We start from the raw sequence: 15,398 nt of genomic DNA, 5'->3' as shown, positions 1-15,398 counted from the left end.
GAGGAAAGAGGGCAGTAAAGAAAGAGAGGACTGGCTGAGCTGATCACAACGGGGGGGCATACGCTGCAATCACTTAGACGAGGCATTATCTCTGCAATCATGAATCGTCCTATTCTGCTAATTTGAAACCCCTAAATTGAGACATAATATTCTTATCTCATTATTTGCTGACTTATTTATCTCCAGTATAATAAACAAGTTGTACATCTTGACAGAAAGCTTTAAGAAGTGACTACAACATTTTCCAAATCTCTTCAATCATAAAGGCTGTATTATTATTAGTAAGGCACTACAGGTCATCCTGCAGCTCGGCTTCAGGTCGTTTGACCGAGTGTCAGGAGAACGGATGGAGATTCAGCCAAATGCAACGGCTGCTGCGGTAAGATGACAAAGAGGAGAAAGCCTCTCCAGCAGTATGAGATGTTCAGATCCAAGCAGAGAAAAGTTTTGCTTTGAATGAATGCAGCAAATATCTTTATTCCGGTAACAATATCTGCCGTTGAACACTGAGACAAAAAATATATATTGCACACATCTATTCGTCCGCAATCACCTTGATTAATGCATTAATCACTCGGTCTACACAATGTCAGGAAATAGATTTACGAATTACCCATTGCGGTTTCTTAACCCCGAGACAATGCGGTCGAATTAATGTTTCTGTTTCTTCAGAAAAGTGACGGTTTTCCTTAATAGTAAAATGTCCCGATCGGTTTCAGCTGCTCTTCAATAACAGATTAATTAGGGATAGGCACAATAACATTAAGAGTAACTTCCAAACTGGATTAACCCGCAGCAGCTGATTGAATTTAGTGTAAAAAAAAACATTCATTATAATATACATTTCTTATATCAATTAATAAGAGAATCTTCAGTTACAATCCGATTTAATGAGAGGCAAAGTCAATATTAATAAACATAGCAAAAGTCAATATGACTATTATTTGATGAAGATGAATAAGCACAAAAGTAATGGAGTTATCTTCCTGTCAGTGAGAGCTAATTAAATCATTAAAATTACTGAATCATTATGTAATGAGAGGACATAATCATCTGAAGGCCAGTGTCTCCCCCCCCCCCCCCCCCCCCCCAGACAAAGACATTAAGTCCGTGACCACTTTAATCTGACTATTTGAATATCTTTGATTTACAGGCTAACATATAACCCATGCCTACATCTCATACATCTTGGTACAGTTGCCATGGTGATGTCAACATTGAGATCTATCACTGCCAGGCAGGAATGAAGCATGACACCAATTTAAAAGGTGATGTCGCCTCGAAGTCATCACTCACAGTCCTCAATAATGCACTAATTACCGGGGCTGAGACATTAATGGAATCGCTTGGTTCAGCCTGGGGATTAATCTGCATGGATTCGGTGTGTGTGTGTGTGTGCCTGTCTGCCTTGTGTGTATGTACGCATGTATGTGTGTGTGTGATTAATGCAAACCCCAGCGTGCTCCAGCGTGACCTTGAGCGCCACCACAGGAGGGGAATGAACCGGCTGGGTGGATGGCTGAGGTATCTGCACTTTACGGTGAGGGGTGTCGGGGGGGGGGACGACAAGTTGCCTGCTTGTCTGGATTTTACAGACTTTATATAGAATGACCCAAAACTCATATTGTAACTACAAAAGCACTCAGAGAGCGCAGACCTCCGCCAAGCAGCTCATTCCCCTCCTAATTGGATTTACACTGTCCACGTGAAGATCTGTTTCGAAGATCATCGAAACGTTCTAAATTATTATTGGGATCTTTATACACCAACCATGAAAAGTAAAAGTGAATCAGAGTTTTTGAATTTATTTTTGAATCCAAAATGGAATTTTCAATGTTCAATGTTCAATAAAAAAAAAAAATCCTGACCTCTTTCTTGATCAAATCCAGAAGACATTTTTCATGACAGTTCATATCGGACCCCTTTATGACTGTGATTTTAGGTTAGTGAATTTAATGCATATTTTACAAGATTTTTTGAAAAAGCCTCCATTATAAGTAAATTGGAAAATCTGATTTTTTTTTGTATCCGGATCGCTCTCAAATTTTGAGGGGCTCTAAGTTATACCAAGACCCCTTTTCAAATTTTTTTTCATCAAGATCCATCCAGAAGTTTTACCGTCATCCTGTTTAACACAATGTGTACCACCATTTTTCAAAAAATCGCAACAGTATCCACAGTCCTGAACCGGTCCGAATTAAATTCATTCGTGAGATAGAGGTCACACCCTACATGATTTTGTCCATAAACATCGGTCAATAATCAACCGAGATACTGAAGAACACATTTTTAAGCTCCATTGATTGCAACATTAATGGAAATTTCAAAGTGATCTTGGTGGTAGAAAAAGAATAGAGTGTGTATGTGTGTGTGTGTGTGTGTGAGAAAAGGAACATATGCATTCATCTTCATAATTCCCAGTGTTGCACATTAAAGTATGGAACATCTGGAATACAGTTTAGAATATCATACAAAGTGTTGAACTCTTATCTTCTGATTCGAACGCTAACTGTAAAGTAAGTAGTGAAGAGACGAGCTGTTTGTAAATCTGACTGAGTGAACAAACATCCACACAGAGGTGGCAGAGGCTATCATGCCAGGCGCCACCTGTTCAACAGGAGCGATAACCATTCACACGGTCGCTCACACGCCGATGGGACGGCCTCTGGGAGCCATTTGGGGTTCAGCGCCTGGCGAAGGACACTCTGACTCGTAGACTGCAGCAGACCGTCTGATACGTGGTCGACCGTTCTCCCGAGCCACGGAGTGTTAAAGTTTCAGCAGTCCGTCTCAGACCCTCATCGATCTTCCCTTTTTGTTTATATTCTTTTTTCCGTTCCTGCACCCTTTGATGGCTTCAACAACTGTGCGTTTCAATGCCCACTTTGTGTTTGTTTCTGTGCTTTTCTATCGATTTGTTTTTGAATTAATCAGACAGCCTCTGGGCAAGCCCTCCGTTTCCCTCGACCCTTTGGCGATTTCGTTGGAAAATAGTTGGTTCTCGTGACAGAATCCGAGCGAGCAATGCAAACATCTGCGTACGACAAACTCCGTGTTAGGTGCGTGCTTCAAACTCACCGATGACGTATGTGAGCAAGAGGGCGAGGGTGAGGGTGAGGAGCGATGCAGACAGGGCCGTGCACTTCCAGTTGCAGCAGCGGTGAGGCTTGTTGAAGGTAAACAGTGGTCTGGTCACGCTGCTGCGAGGGAGAGGCCGCGGCGGAGGGGAGTACACCGTCCCAGATGTCAGGGGGTAACCTTGCCCTGCCCCTGTCAGCAGCGCCGATGAACCAGAGCCCTGCTTGAACAGGAAGTGTCTGTGGGAGACACATGAAGAAGAAGTTCCATTAATACTTGGAATCGACTGTGTGCTAAGCCCAAAACCTCGAGCGTTGCTTTGCACACCTTTCATGGTGTGAAGGCAGTTTACAGTCAATGGTGGCTGAAAAGCAACAAACTCAAGACAGCAACTTTTTTTCAGACCAAATCGAGCTGCTCATTTATGTCCAGACAGTTGAGTGCAGATTTGTATCGGCCGTGACTAATTAATTAGGCTAATATTAGCTCCAGGAGTCTCCAGGTTAGTTCATGTTAATGCAGATGCTTATTTAGCACATGTTCACATTCATGAAGAATGAGTTAAAGGTCAGATGTTTTTTACTCCGTAGTATGGCTGACAAAGAGCTTTTATTTAGTAATTATTACAGAACACAAACAGCAAAGTACAAAAATTATATGCATGAAGATCACTGAGTGAACACTGATTGCAACTTTAAGCAGAAAATGATAAGAAATTAAAATGTAACAGTTTAAATGGAATCCATTAACCGGCAAAATCTGAATACTTGAATACTAAAATATTGAACTCTACACAAAAAAAAACAGCAACAAAAATATTTGTGGTCATCTTGTTGTTATCGTTCAACATCTCAAGACATTTTCAGTAAAAATGCGGCACATTTTGCGCCAAGCTTTTCCAGTGGGAGAATTAAAATGTCGCTTTCAGAAACACAAAGCACAAGTGCTGTCTGGATTTGATCTGTATGTGGGATGCTCTTTCTTTTGTGAGAGATTTTGTTGCCGGTGTGTGCGTGTTTTTTTGTTTTTTTTGTGGTTTTTTAATTACAGGCTACATGCTCGATTTTTTTATTCTTCTACCACAAGATGAATAATTCATCAAAAAGTTAATCTTGCATTTCAGTTTAATTCAAAAATAAATATCGACTAGAAATGAAAAGAAAAAAGTGTCACTGAACTATTTAATTTTAAAGACATAATCAAATCACGTATTTCTTACACACTTCCCTTGATTAGATGTGAAAAAAATCACATAGTGATTGCCCTACAAGACAGACGTTATTTGCATGACCCAAATTCAACATCCTCTTCCGTTGATGAGCCACGTAGAGGACGTGAAAATGACGAGTGTTTGACTGCAGTAGCAGAACGTGATTGCCGAAGAATATATTTTTCTCTCGCTGTCTTTCTGAGAATTTCAGAAAAATGCTCAAATGAAAAAAAATATCTGCTCGCAATTTGCTTTCAGGATTTGCCGGCTTGGCTCGGAGAACCTGTCCAAAATCAAAAGAGGAGAGGAAAGAGCTTACTGCTGAAATACTGTACAATGAATCTAGCTGAGGATTTTGATTTACAACCTATAACAAAAGTATTAACAATGTACCCTCTGGCATTTCCACATATAAACTAAATGCTGGCCTAATCTTATAAGAGCTACTCCTCATGTCCCGCCTCCTATGGGACCACTGCTCTCATTTATCTACAGTAGCTTTCAGTTTCAATTTGAAAACAATCAAAGTTACTATCGAGTCCTACTTAGCACAGTGATTCCATCCTCTGCTAATTAGCTTAGCATGACACAGGCATAATCTTTTCTTGAGTATTTGGGACTTTATTCTGATTCTATTTATGCAAATCTGCACTCAGTGGAATTATGTCTTACTGTGAAGCCTGCCCACCTGAAACTCATTTAATGGGACCCCCCAAGATGGGAGAATTTAAAGAAGACCCCTTTCACATTTTCTTTTTTATGATAAATGCAGAGCCATCTTATGATCCTGATATTTCACACAGGGTAGACTGTTCTACTTTACAGTTTGGAGATGCCGTCCTCCGAAAACTCACCTGTCGTAAAAGCTCCCTGCGCTTCCTCAGATTAAATGATTCAGTTAAAACCTTAATATCCAACATGTTTGCCTGAATTTGCATGCTTTTAATTTAAGTGGTTTCTTAAACTTGCAAGCAGGGCATCATCAAAGATTAATCCAGAAAGCTAAAATCAAGGAAGCAAAGTGGTCCCAAGCGCTGGAATTCCTCTCGCAATTTAAATTATGCTCCACCGTAAATTGTAGGAGGTGAGTTATATATATTGTATGACAAAAGGAAAACACACACACATTTTTCACATTTAGTGCACTATAGCCAGTTAAACATTAGAAAAAGCAATATATTAAATGACCACAGATAAACCTCCAGAATATGAAATTAGCAGCCCAAGTTCTTCATCAAAACAGAAAGAGATTCGTGCCTCTGGTGCAAGATCAGCCGCTCGTGTGTTGCAGAGCAGCACGATGTGAAAGAGAATGAAAAAGACCTGTAGAAGAGGATCAGTGACTTTTCTGACTCATCAAAGCAACTCCTTAAGTTATAGCGCTGTAAGAGTCGACTGTAAATAAGGTTCAGTTTCATTATGGTAACATAACATGGTCAATGATCACAGGAAACCAAGCTGATGTAAGTGGAGTCTAGTGATAAACTTTCTTTTTAGGTTGCCAGATTTCCAAAAACAACCAAAAGCAGTTAATTGTTACCTAAACAGCGATGTTATTTTCCCAAAAGCCCAGACTGAGCGCTGAGCAAGGGAACAGAATTGTCAAATTGCATAACTTGGAAAAACAATGCCAATTAACTGCCCGACCTACATCCTGTAAAGAATCTTAAGAAACCAATTAGAGAATACCCTCAGGTCCTCAAAAGTCAACAGACTTTCTCAGGCTATAATTTGGTCGATGCCCCTCGACCACAGTTTGTTCGTTTTTGTACAAAAATCCATTTGAAAACTATTTTAAAGCAACGTTGACAGTGTTTCAACTATATTTGGCTTGGTTAATAAAGGGTAAGAGGTAGAGGGTGACAGACGAGGAGGCATGAATTTGGAATCCAGGAAATTGTGCAATTTGAAGAAGTGGATCTGGACACGCAATTATACGTAGAGGAAGTCAGAATGACTGTTTTGGGGAATAGAAGTTGTGACTCATTAATTTCTCCTTTGCGGGATGTGTGTATTCTCCATAACAACAATATATTGGAGCTGCAGGAATTTTCTGACAGCAATGATTGCCCGCGGTTACTGTACCCTCTCTGGGGGTCAATAGCGGCTGCAAGTGTAATATGTCAGGGCAGACGTGAAGCCCGCCAGGGTGTGATTCTGCCCGTGCGGCGAAGGGTGTGAGGTCACAGGCTGCTGGAAGGACTGCAATCTCTGAACAGCCATCCAAGGATGGGCCATTAAAGTGGGGCCAGACAGCAGACTGACAATGTTGCCGGACACCAGAGTGCACCTGCCCCGCACCTCGTCCATTTGCCCTCATACGTGGCAAAAACACATCCATCTTCCTGAGTCATGCAGTTTCATGTTCAACGTTAACGAATGGTTTGAGGAGAGCGGCAGGAGCTTTGTAGAGCTGGCGTTTTAAAAAAAAAGATTCCTTGTATTCTTTAAATTAGTTTACAGTTTAAGGAAATTCTTTAATCATAATGATTTGTAATGAAAACAATATTTTTGCTTCGACCACATGAAATCATGCATGGAAAATGCTGAATGAATGCATGTTGTAATTCGTGAACTATTAGGGCTGATGTATTAACAGTATCTCATGCCAGAAATCATCACGTTGTCTTAGTTAATCATGATGGCGACGTATTCTTCCTGAGCAGGAAAAGAACACCGAGTAGTCACAGCAGTGCACATGTACTGATTCATCAAGCATTTCTTTTCAAGAATTCATTCAAATTGTGGCCCTTCAAACAGAGCAGCCCGATTTGTAAGATCAATAGTTGCAAAATTGCAAAATTGCATGTGTCAAGCCTTTGTTTGCTTCTTGATTGTTCATCGTTGTGGCCCCTGAATGAAAGTCAGTTCATCTGTAGATTATCTGTGATTTATGAGGAAATTCACAACTGACAATTTGATCAGGCGGCTCGGTGGCGCAGTGGTAAGCACTGTTGCCTCACAGCGAGATGGTCGCAGGTTCGTCTCCGGCTTGTGGCCATTCTGTGAGGAGTTTGCATGTTCTCCCCGTGTCTGCGTGGGTTCTCACCGGGTTCTCCGGCTTCCTCCCACCACCAAAAACATGCAGCCTAGGCTGATTGGTGACACTAAATTGTCCGCAGGTGTGAGTGTGTGTGTGGCTGGTCGTCTGTCTCTGTGTTGCCCTGCGATGAACTGGCGGCTTGTCCAGGGTGTCCCCTGCCTCTCGCCCATTGACTGCTGGGATTGGCTCCAGCTTGGCCCGCGACCCGATAGCGGAATAAGCGGTTAGAAAATGAAATGAACAGTTTGATCAATAAACAGTAATACCTTGACATGCTAGTATAATTCATTCCTGGACTGAGTCCTGAACTCAAATCGCTCGTATGTCAAATAAATGTTTCCCATATGAAGTAGCTGAATTTTGTTTTAAACGCTCAAATCAACGCTAATAAAATGTTAAAAAGTTTTAATTGCTATATAACACAAACACAAAATGATATAATAAATGATACACAGTATTACTGTATTATAAAAGCGTCAGCATCGGGAAGCGTGGTCATATCTCAAATTTATGCTCATATCTTAATGCAACATATTGCCTGCAGGCCGGCTCGTATCTCGGAACACTCGTATGTTGAAGCGCTCGTACGTCGAGGTATTTCTGTATTACAATTCATTGAAAGTATATTTATATTTCATATTAAAGGTTAAGATTAAAATATTTATTATTTATGTATTTATTTGATAAGTAAATACAGGTAAATTCAAAATTCATATGTTATGTATCCTTGTTGAACAGACTACAGCAGCACTTTATTTTGAAGTATCTCCTGTGACTGGTGAGCGTGTCTGACTCATTCCTTTAACTGCGTAAATGTAGAAGAGGACATTAACGTGATTAGTAGGTCTGAAATCGTGACATCTGACACAGCTCATAGAACATGAAGTACTGCATTAATTAAGTGATGCTTTGTCCATGAATGAAGCCATGAATCTGCAATAAAGGGTTACCTCGAATGTTATTTCAAGGTAAGGCAAGGTGCGTTTAGTCCAGTAGGACTTTTCAAACATGTGAAATGCTTTGCAGGAGCGACAGCATGCATGCGACATGCAAATACCTGTCTTTGGGGTGACAGGTATTTTGTATATGAGAGCTGTCTTATCCTTCATTTTACCAGTGATGGGTCTGTTTCTTTCCTTGTTTTCCTCTTTGTTCGTCCTATAATGTGGCCCCATGGCTGTATTAAACAGGACAGACACTGTCTGTCTCCTCTCCTCTCCCCATCCACCCATCCAGCATCTCCTGAAGGTGAACAGGAGGCTGCACATGGACCGACTTGCACACCTAAGGATCCCTGATAGTTCACCTCTGACAAGTCAGAGATAAACTTTGGGCAAAAAGACATGCACAGATACGCATAGAGTACCACACAAGACAAGCATACACAAAAGCACCAAATACAGGTGAGCAATTTCACATCTTTGAGGCCAGAACACGGGTCAAGTCCACTGTGGTGCTTTTATTGCTCTGCTGAAAGTGGATTAGAGCAAAAGGGATCAGAATCCAGCTGAAGAAATTGCATTTGTCAACACATGTGGAACTCGAGACTTCATGTGTGGTGCTTTTGAAAGTGTTTCACTGTTTGGCTCCCTGCCTTTGATCTTTTCAGATAATATCCAGAGGCAACGCCCAGGAAGCTCCGAATTCATATCAGAGGGCAGATTTCCCCTGAGACAGGAGGAAAATGAGAGTTGCTGCTCTCCAGGAGGTCGGAGTCTATGGCCTATGGGCCGTCTCTACCTGGATACGTGTGTGTGTGTGTGTGAGGGAAGGTACACGTGTAAAAGTTGATGTCATTGTGTAGCTGCGTGTGCACAGTGTGACCCCTGTAGCCCCACGTCTTGGTGATAAGAGGAAGGAAAGGCAGGGCACCAATCAATTTATCACAGTCCCAATATTTGTTATGCATCTTAGCACAACCTGTGTGAGACCCAGTCAGATATATTGAATATCCACATCTGCATATTTCCTCCTCTCATACCAGCCAGCCTCTCCAGAAACATAATGGATATGCAATTGAAAAGGAAATCCATGCACACTTCAAACAAACTTAATCTCTAGTGGCAAAGCATCAATACTTTTCAATGTAGATTTATCAAAAACACATCAGGGGGGAAATGGAAGTGTGCCTGATGTAAGATATATCACATTTTTCTTGCAAATTTTTTATTAAGGTCATTGCATCACTTATAATTCCGTTGGGATGAGCTCACGTGTCATGTTTGTAAATACTTGATAAATCTGCCATCTCATGCTTGAGATTGAGCAGATAGCAGTAGCATCAGGGTGAAAGCGAAAATATGAAATCATTAGATTAGCGGTGCATTCGTGAGCGTGGGAGAGGAGAGCGAGGGGACGGTGCTGGGAATTAAATTCCATCCAAAGCAGTGAAGACTGTCATTTTTGGGCAGTCTTACCCCTGCCAGGAGCTACACAGAAAAGAGCCAATCATATCTGAATTATGCTATGAAGGGGCATGATTCTATTGACTATGACTATGATTACATTTTATGGTTCAGAACTACGGTAATAGCTCACTATCAAATTAAGCTTATTTGACTATAAACTCCCAAATGCAAAAAATATGTTATTACAAACAGGCACCTTCAGAATATTGAGCCACTGTAGAAATTGTATTTTTATAACAACAGCTCTCTTTTGGAAGAGAGTCCTTTATGTTCAGTGAATTGTGATTGGAAGGATTTAAAACACAGAACAGGAGAAAATGCTGAATTTATTTAGGTTGTGTCGTCATTTAAAACAAACACACAAAGAAGCAAAGTAATTATAATGCACATCTGACAAGTCTTTTACATTAATACTCATGTCTGGTGATTAATTTAAGATGACACTGAATCTAATTTCATTCTTCCTTTCCTTTAAATGAGGTGAGATCTAATTATGGCCTAATGCATAACTTATTCAAGCCTCTTCTTCTGATGTGGCAGCCTGCCAATCTCCTCCTCACTCATAACTCCCGAATTCAGCTTTTTCAATGAGCGGCTTATTAAACATGCAGGCATATTCTTTTGCAACTTGCTGCTTCGTCTCCAAATCAGCCTCACAAATGAGGATCTCTTAAATAATTCTCTGATCAATTTTTACTCATGCAGCAAGCAAATGCTTTATTCTGTTTGAAGGGACGAAATTCCAGCAGCTCGTCTTCGAGCATTTGGATTTTTGTCTGTTTTTTTCCGAGAAGTTGCATCACAATGTGTTCCTGAAAAGCGGATTTCATCTCACTTTTACTGCAGGTAGTTTCAACTTGGTAGTGTGCGTGTGTGTGTGTGTGTGTGAAGAGAGATTTGTGTTCCTGTAATGACGCCACTGAGGGCGGTGTGGCGTTCCTCTTACTCTGTCTTACATGTGCAGAACATGTCCAAATCCTTTCGTCTTTTATGTTCACTCTTAATGGGTCTACACTGATTTTTTTTTCTCAAGTCATTGTGTAAGTCTGCCGGCACAAACCTCTGCGGAAAGTCTTTGCTTTAATCTCATGATCGCTATTCATTAGATTAAAGAAATGTCTTTTCATCAGGCATCATTATGCAGAAGTAGGCCAATTTGTTATGAGGATATTTTCATTTGAAGGCTTTCATCGCAAAAGCCCATAATCAGTTATGGACTGAAATCATTTTCAAATGAAGCCCTGTATTGTTGTGAATTCTTGTTACATCTTGCCAAATCATGTTCAGATTTTTCTTATTTAAATAACACTATAAAAAATGTAAAAGAGACAGGATAAATAATCCACCCACCTGGTCTCCAGTGGGATGTTGCTGTTGAGCACCCAACTGTTGTGGAGTTGTGCCTGGTCCGTGCTCGAGCTTGTGTCCGCCCCCTGGCTGGCCTGGCATCGCGTTGGCATGGTCTTCCTCTGCAGGCTGACCTGGGTGTAGGGTGCTGGGCGGGCGCAGGTGCAGGCGTGGGGCGGAGGAGGAGGCGGGGGCAGCGGCCGGAATGCGAACTGACCGCCTGGACTGCTGGGCAGCTCTGCGCAGAGCGATGGAGGGGAGGCGGAGGAGGAGGTTAGGAGAGGCGGGGGAGAAATAAACATAGCTTTATTAGGAGTGCAGTACCATAAATTACAAATCAAAGTGACATGCTAGTTGACAGTTTATTGTTATTACACTGATTGAGGGACATAAATCAGCCTTCCCTTCCTACCTGCTTTGATACACTTCCACACACCCTATAAACAGGTTCTTGGCTGGCTGCTGCATTGAGAAGTCTTTAAAGAGCTAAAAGCTCAGGCTTAATCTGCACCCGCCAGCCCAAACTACCCATGTGATGTTTATTATGAGATCTGTAGCGCGATGGAATGAGTTAGCCAGCTGTAACTCCCTCACACCGCTAACCCCGGGGTCTAGCGAGAGCGCTCTCAATCCATCATTTATAATTCCCTTTCGCTATAACTCTGCTTCTCCCTCTTTCTCTCCCCGCTGCCTTCTCTCCATTTGCAGTCTGTCTTCTCAAAGTGAGCGTAGACCTAATATAGTTTTTGCAAAATGAAATCTGTGCGCTTACGTATGGTTAATGTATGAATGCATGTCTGCTGCCCTGCCCCCGCAGGTCGTCTGGGACGGACCTGCTTTCTGTACCCAGAGTTAAAACTAAATATGAAGGAGCTGCATTCTGAGTTTATGCTCCAAATGTCTGGAACAAACTCCCAGAGAACTGCTGGCCTGCTGAAACATTCAGTACTTTCAAAAAAAAAAAAAAGGACCAAAACTCATATCGAGTCAGTTCATTATTCGGTTCTTGCACCGTTGTCACATTTACCCTTGTATTTCCTGATTATTGAATTTTCTATGTAATTATTTTTTTCAATTTCCATCTAAAATTTGTTTTGTGTCATTTCATATTGTTGTTATTATGCTGTCTTAGTAACAGAGGTGATTGTAGACTCTTTTTTTAAGGAGCTCAAGCACAACTACAATTCACCTCTGCAGTTGTAATCATGGCAAATAGACTGTTCTTCTCGTCTGGATAACCAACAACGGCCTTTATAATATAAACCAGCATCCACCCACTCACAGAAATTCATATCGTGATGTCAGAGAGTCACCAGGAGTGATAAACGTTCATAAATTCACTCATGGATCATCAACCACTGAGAGCAGATTGGGGTTCAGCATCTTGCCCAAGGACGCGTCCACATGCGCAGTGCAGATAAATGGATGCTCGCTCTTGCTTCTAATTTTATTTTACACTCACGTTAGATTTGTGGATTTGTTTGACGGCAATGGGAAAATAATGAAAGCTTTTAAATGGCTTCATTTAAACAGGGGTAATGTCCAGTACGCTATTCAACGACCGTGTTTACGCACGCCGGATTTAACGGATGGCGTGATGGTGGCTTGTATCTTCATGAATGTAATGCTTAAACGACAAGAAACTGAAATTGCTGAATGTTCTCAGAATAGCCATATTGATCCGAGTGACGAAGACGACGTCAGTCGACAAATTTGTTGTTGAGCCGACTTTTGAGGCGGCTCTGGTAAAGTTGTGCGTGTATTCACAGACTCGACTGTCACTCAGGTGTGAAATGTGAGCAGATACAATCAAAGCCTCTTTCATAATGAAAGTTGATAATGAGCTGCATGTTCTTTATCTACATAATGGAGTGAGGCTAAGAAGGACGTCAACACGTTTAACGGAATTTTCTTCTGGCCTTGTGGGCTCTTCGACTCCCAGGTCCCGCCTCCATTTTTAATGCATCTGCCATGAAACAAAGTTCGTGGTTCAAATACTCCCACCTTATTACTGCAGCCACTGAACGTTTTTATGCTCCTTTTTTGTCTATTATTGGTCGATGTCCTGTCCAGGTTCACATATTGGAATTAATTATCTGATGATAGGGTGGACTGTCCTCATGCACTCACTTTGTCCGCCTCAGATTCTGTCTTTTAACTTTAAGGCTCCTTTCCGAAACTGGTTTATTCAGTTGGTGTTCTGTCTGATCAATTATTACGAGACACCACAACACACTGCAAAACCGAGGTTTTGGCAAAAAAAAAGGAAATAGAGCATCATCTCTAAAAAAGCATTTTTCACTTTCTTAAAAAGATATATCATGTTCCCTATTCATTAAAAAGTATCATTGCACTACATCGAAGTATCACTGCCGAAAAGTATCACATGTATAACTGTCATCCAGTAAAATCGATTATTCAACTGGCACAGAGTACTGAATGCAGGTCACATTTCCAGACACACCTCTGCATGCCACCTTTTTTTTTTATTTCATGTTAAACCACTTCCTTGTTGTTGCTTCACAAATAAAACTTCCTGTCTTATTTATGTGGCTGCAGGAGCCATTTTCCATGTGTGCGGCGTGTTGGTGCGTATTCATGAGAGTGCATCAAACCCTCTGGGGCATTTGTTATGAGTGTTTAGGGGGGAAAGCTCGCGCCATATGTTCCAATGAGCTTATATGAACGTGACAAAATCCCTCATCCCCAAAAGGCCACCTCTGTCCAGCTGCATTGACAAAGAATGTAATATTAGCCCTGAACCGTTTATAAGCGACGAAGAACCTGATCGACGGGCAGCATTGCACCCACAACTCTACTTCACTGCCAAAATGTCAGCTTTAATTTAGCATCTGGAAATGTAGCCCACCGGGGAGAATTCCACAGGCTTACCTATTTAAATATAGTACAACACAGACAACACCAGAGGACATATTTTATGAGTCTTGCCAAAAGCAAACTGAGGCAAGTTAAAGAATTAAATAACCTTCACTCTGTTCTCAGCCGTTCCTACTGCTGGCATGAAAGCCTGCATGCGACCGGAATCTTATACTGTAGCTATTATTATGTTGGAAATCGAAGGAACAGTCTTTTCCAAATACTGCAGGGAGACGGTTGTCAACATTTCCTTTGTAAGAAATCTGTGTATATGTATTGTCTTCTTGCCCGGCACACGGCATCTTATCCCACTACTGCTCACTGACCTCAACACACATCAGGTCTTAAAGCAACATTTGTAAAACAAGTATTCCGGAACTGGTCTAACAATTCCCTGTCAATGGTGGCCTTGATGCCATCTGTCTGGTTAAAAGTAGTATTTTACCATCACATATGTATATAATCTGAGTTTTAGTAGGCTTAATGCTGTTCTGTTAAATAGCAGCAGCTGAAACTGTGAGTGAGCCAACTTGTGGTTAGGCAGTGTGTCATATTTATACACTAATGTCTGCAACACACACACACACACACCCCAATCTGTGCGAACCTTAATAACCCCTTCCCCCCCTGAGACACTGCATCATATTGCATTGTCCTATATAGAAACCAAACTGGTGAAATTACACTGTGATTTCAAGAGCTATTCAGACTGTGCTGAATCTGGCTCCATATTAGACCTGGTAAAATGACAGGAAATGTATTTGTGTCATCACCTGGAGGTGCTGTTTAGTCTAATCTAATGGATGTGGAAAATGGAGGTTATTTTTGTCTGAACCACCTCTGAGTATTAAAAATGACATGCTTAGGGAAAACTGACAGAACATTTTTAGTGGAGTACTGCAACGTGTCATTGTAATACACCAGAAGCCTTAAAGTGGTGCTTCAGTTTTCTGCAGACTATCCGATTCATCACTACTGGAAGTGCTTTGAGTTCACCCAGAATAGGTGTTTTTAGCATTTGTTTTTTTCCCACATACATATAAAAGACAAATATTTTGTATACATAAAACAGTCATATATGTCAGGATGACTATTACTTTATACATTTGTTACTTTCATTGTGTAGAGCTGATCATTGACGTATTAGCGATCATCAGTGGGTCAGATCTACCCATTAGCACAGACACACCTTCATCACTAGCCAATCGTATTGTTGTGGTCTCTGCATATCATTAATTTTGTGGCTCATTCATGCTGCCGTCACGTGTGCACTCCCATTCAGTCCTCGCATACTAATTTCACAAGCATCAATATTCTCAGCACATTCATCAGCCACCGCTACCCAAGGCATAGTCCTGTTCATTACATCATCAATAAATGAAGAATCTCAGTGCCCAAAAAATTACCGACAGACTGATTACTAATCACAAATCAT

At 41.2% G+C, this 15,398-nt stretch overlaps 1 protein-coding gene across 1 annotated transcript in view; it reads right to left on the bottom strand.

Moving 5' to 3' along the window:
- tenm1 (teneurin transmembrane protein 1) overlaps positions 1-15,398 on the bottom strand; it is a 147,672-nt gene that overhangs the window by 91,244 nt on the left and 41,030 nt on the right. The window contains exons 3-4 of the mRNA XM_068740281.1: positions 11,090-11,324; positions 3,079-3,317 (exon numbers count right to left, since the gene is read on the bottom strand). Coding sequence (XP_068596382.1) covers positions 3,079-3,317; positions 11,090-11,324 — 474 coding nt within the window. The remainder of the gene's footprint in view (positions 1-3,078; positions 3,318-11,089; positions 11,325-15,398) is intronic.

This window comes from Brachionichthys hirsutus, chromosome 6 (genome assembly GCF_040956055.1).
Source record: "Brachionichthys hirsutus isolate HB-005 chromosome 6, CSIRO-AGI_Bhir_v1, whole genome shotgun sequence".
In the NCBI taxonomy this organism is placed as follows: domain Eukaryota; kingdom Metazoa; phylum Chordata; class Actinopteri; order Lophiiformes; family Brachionichthyidae; genus Brachionichthys; species Brachionichthys hirsutus.
This window is presented reverse-complemented; position numbering and strand designations above follow the sequence as displayed.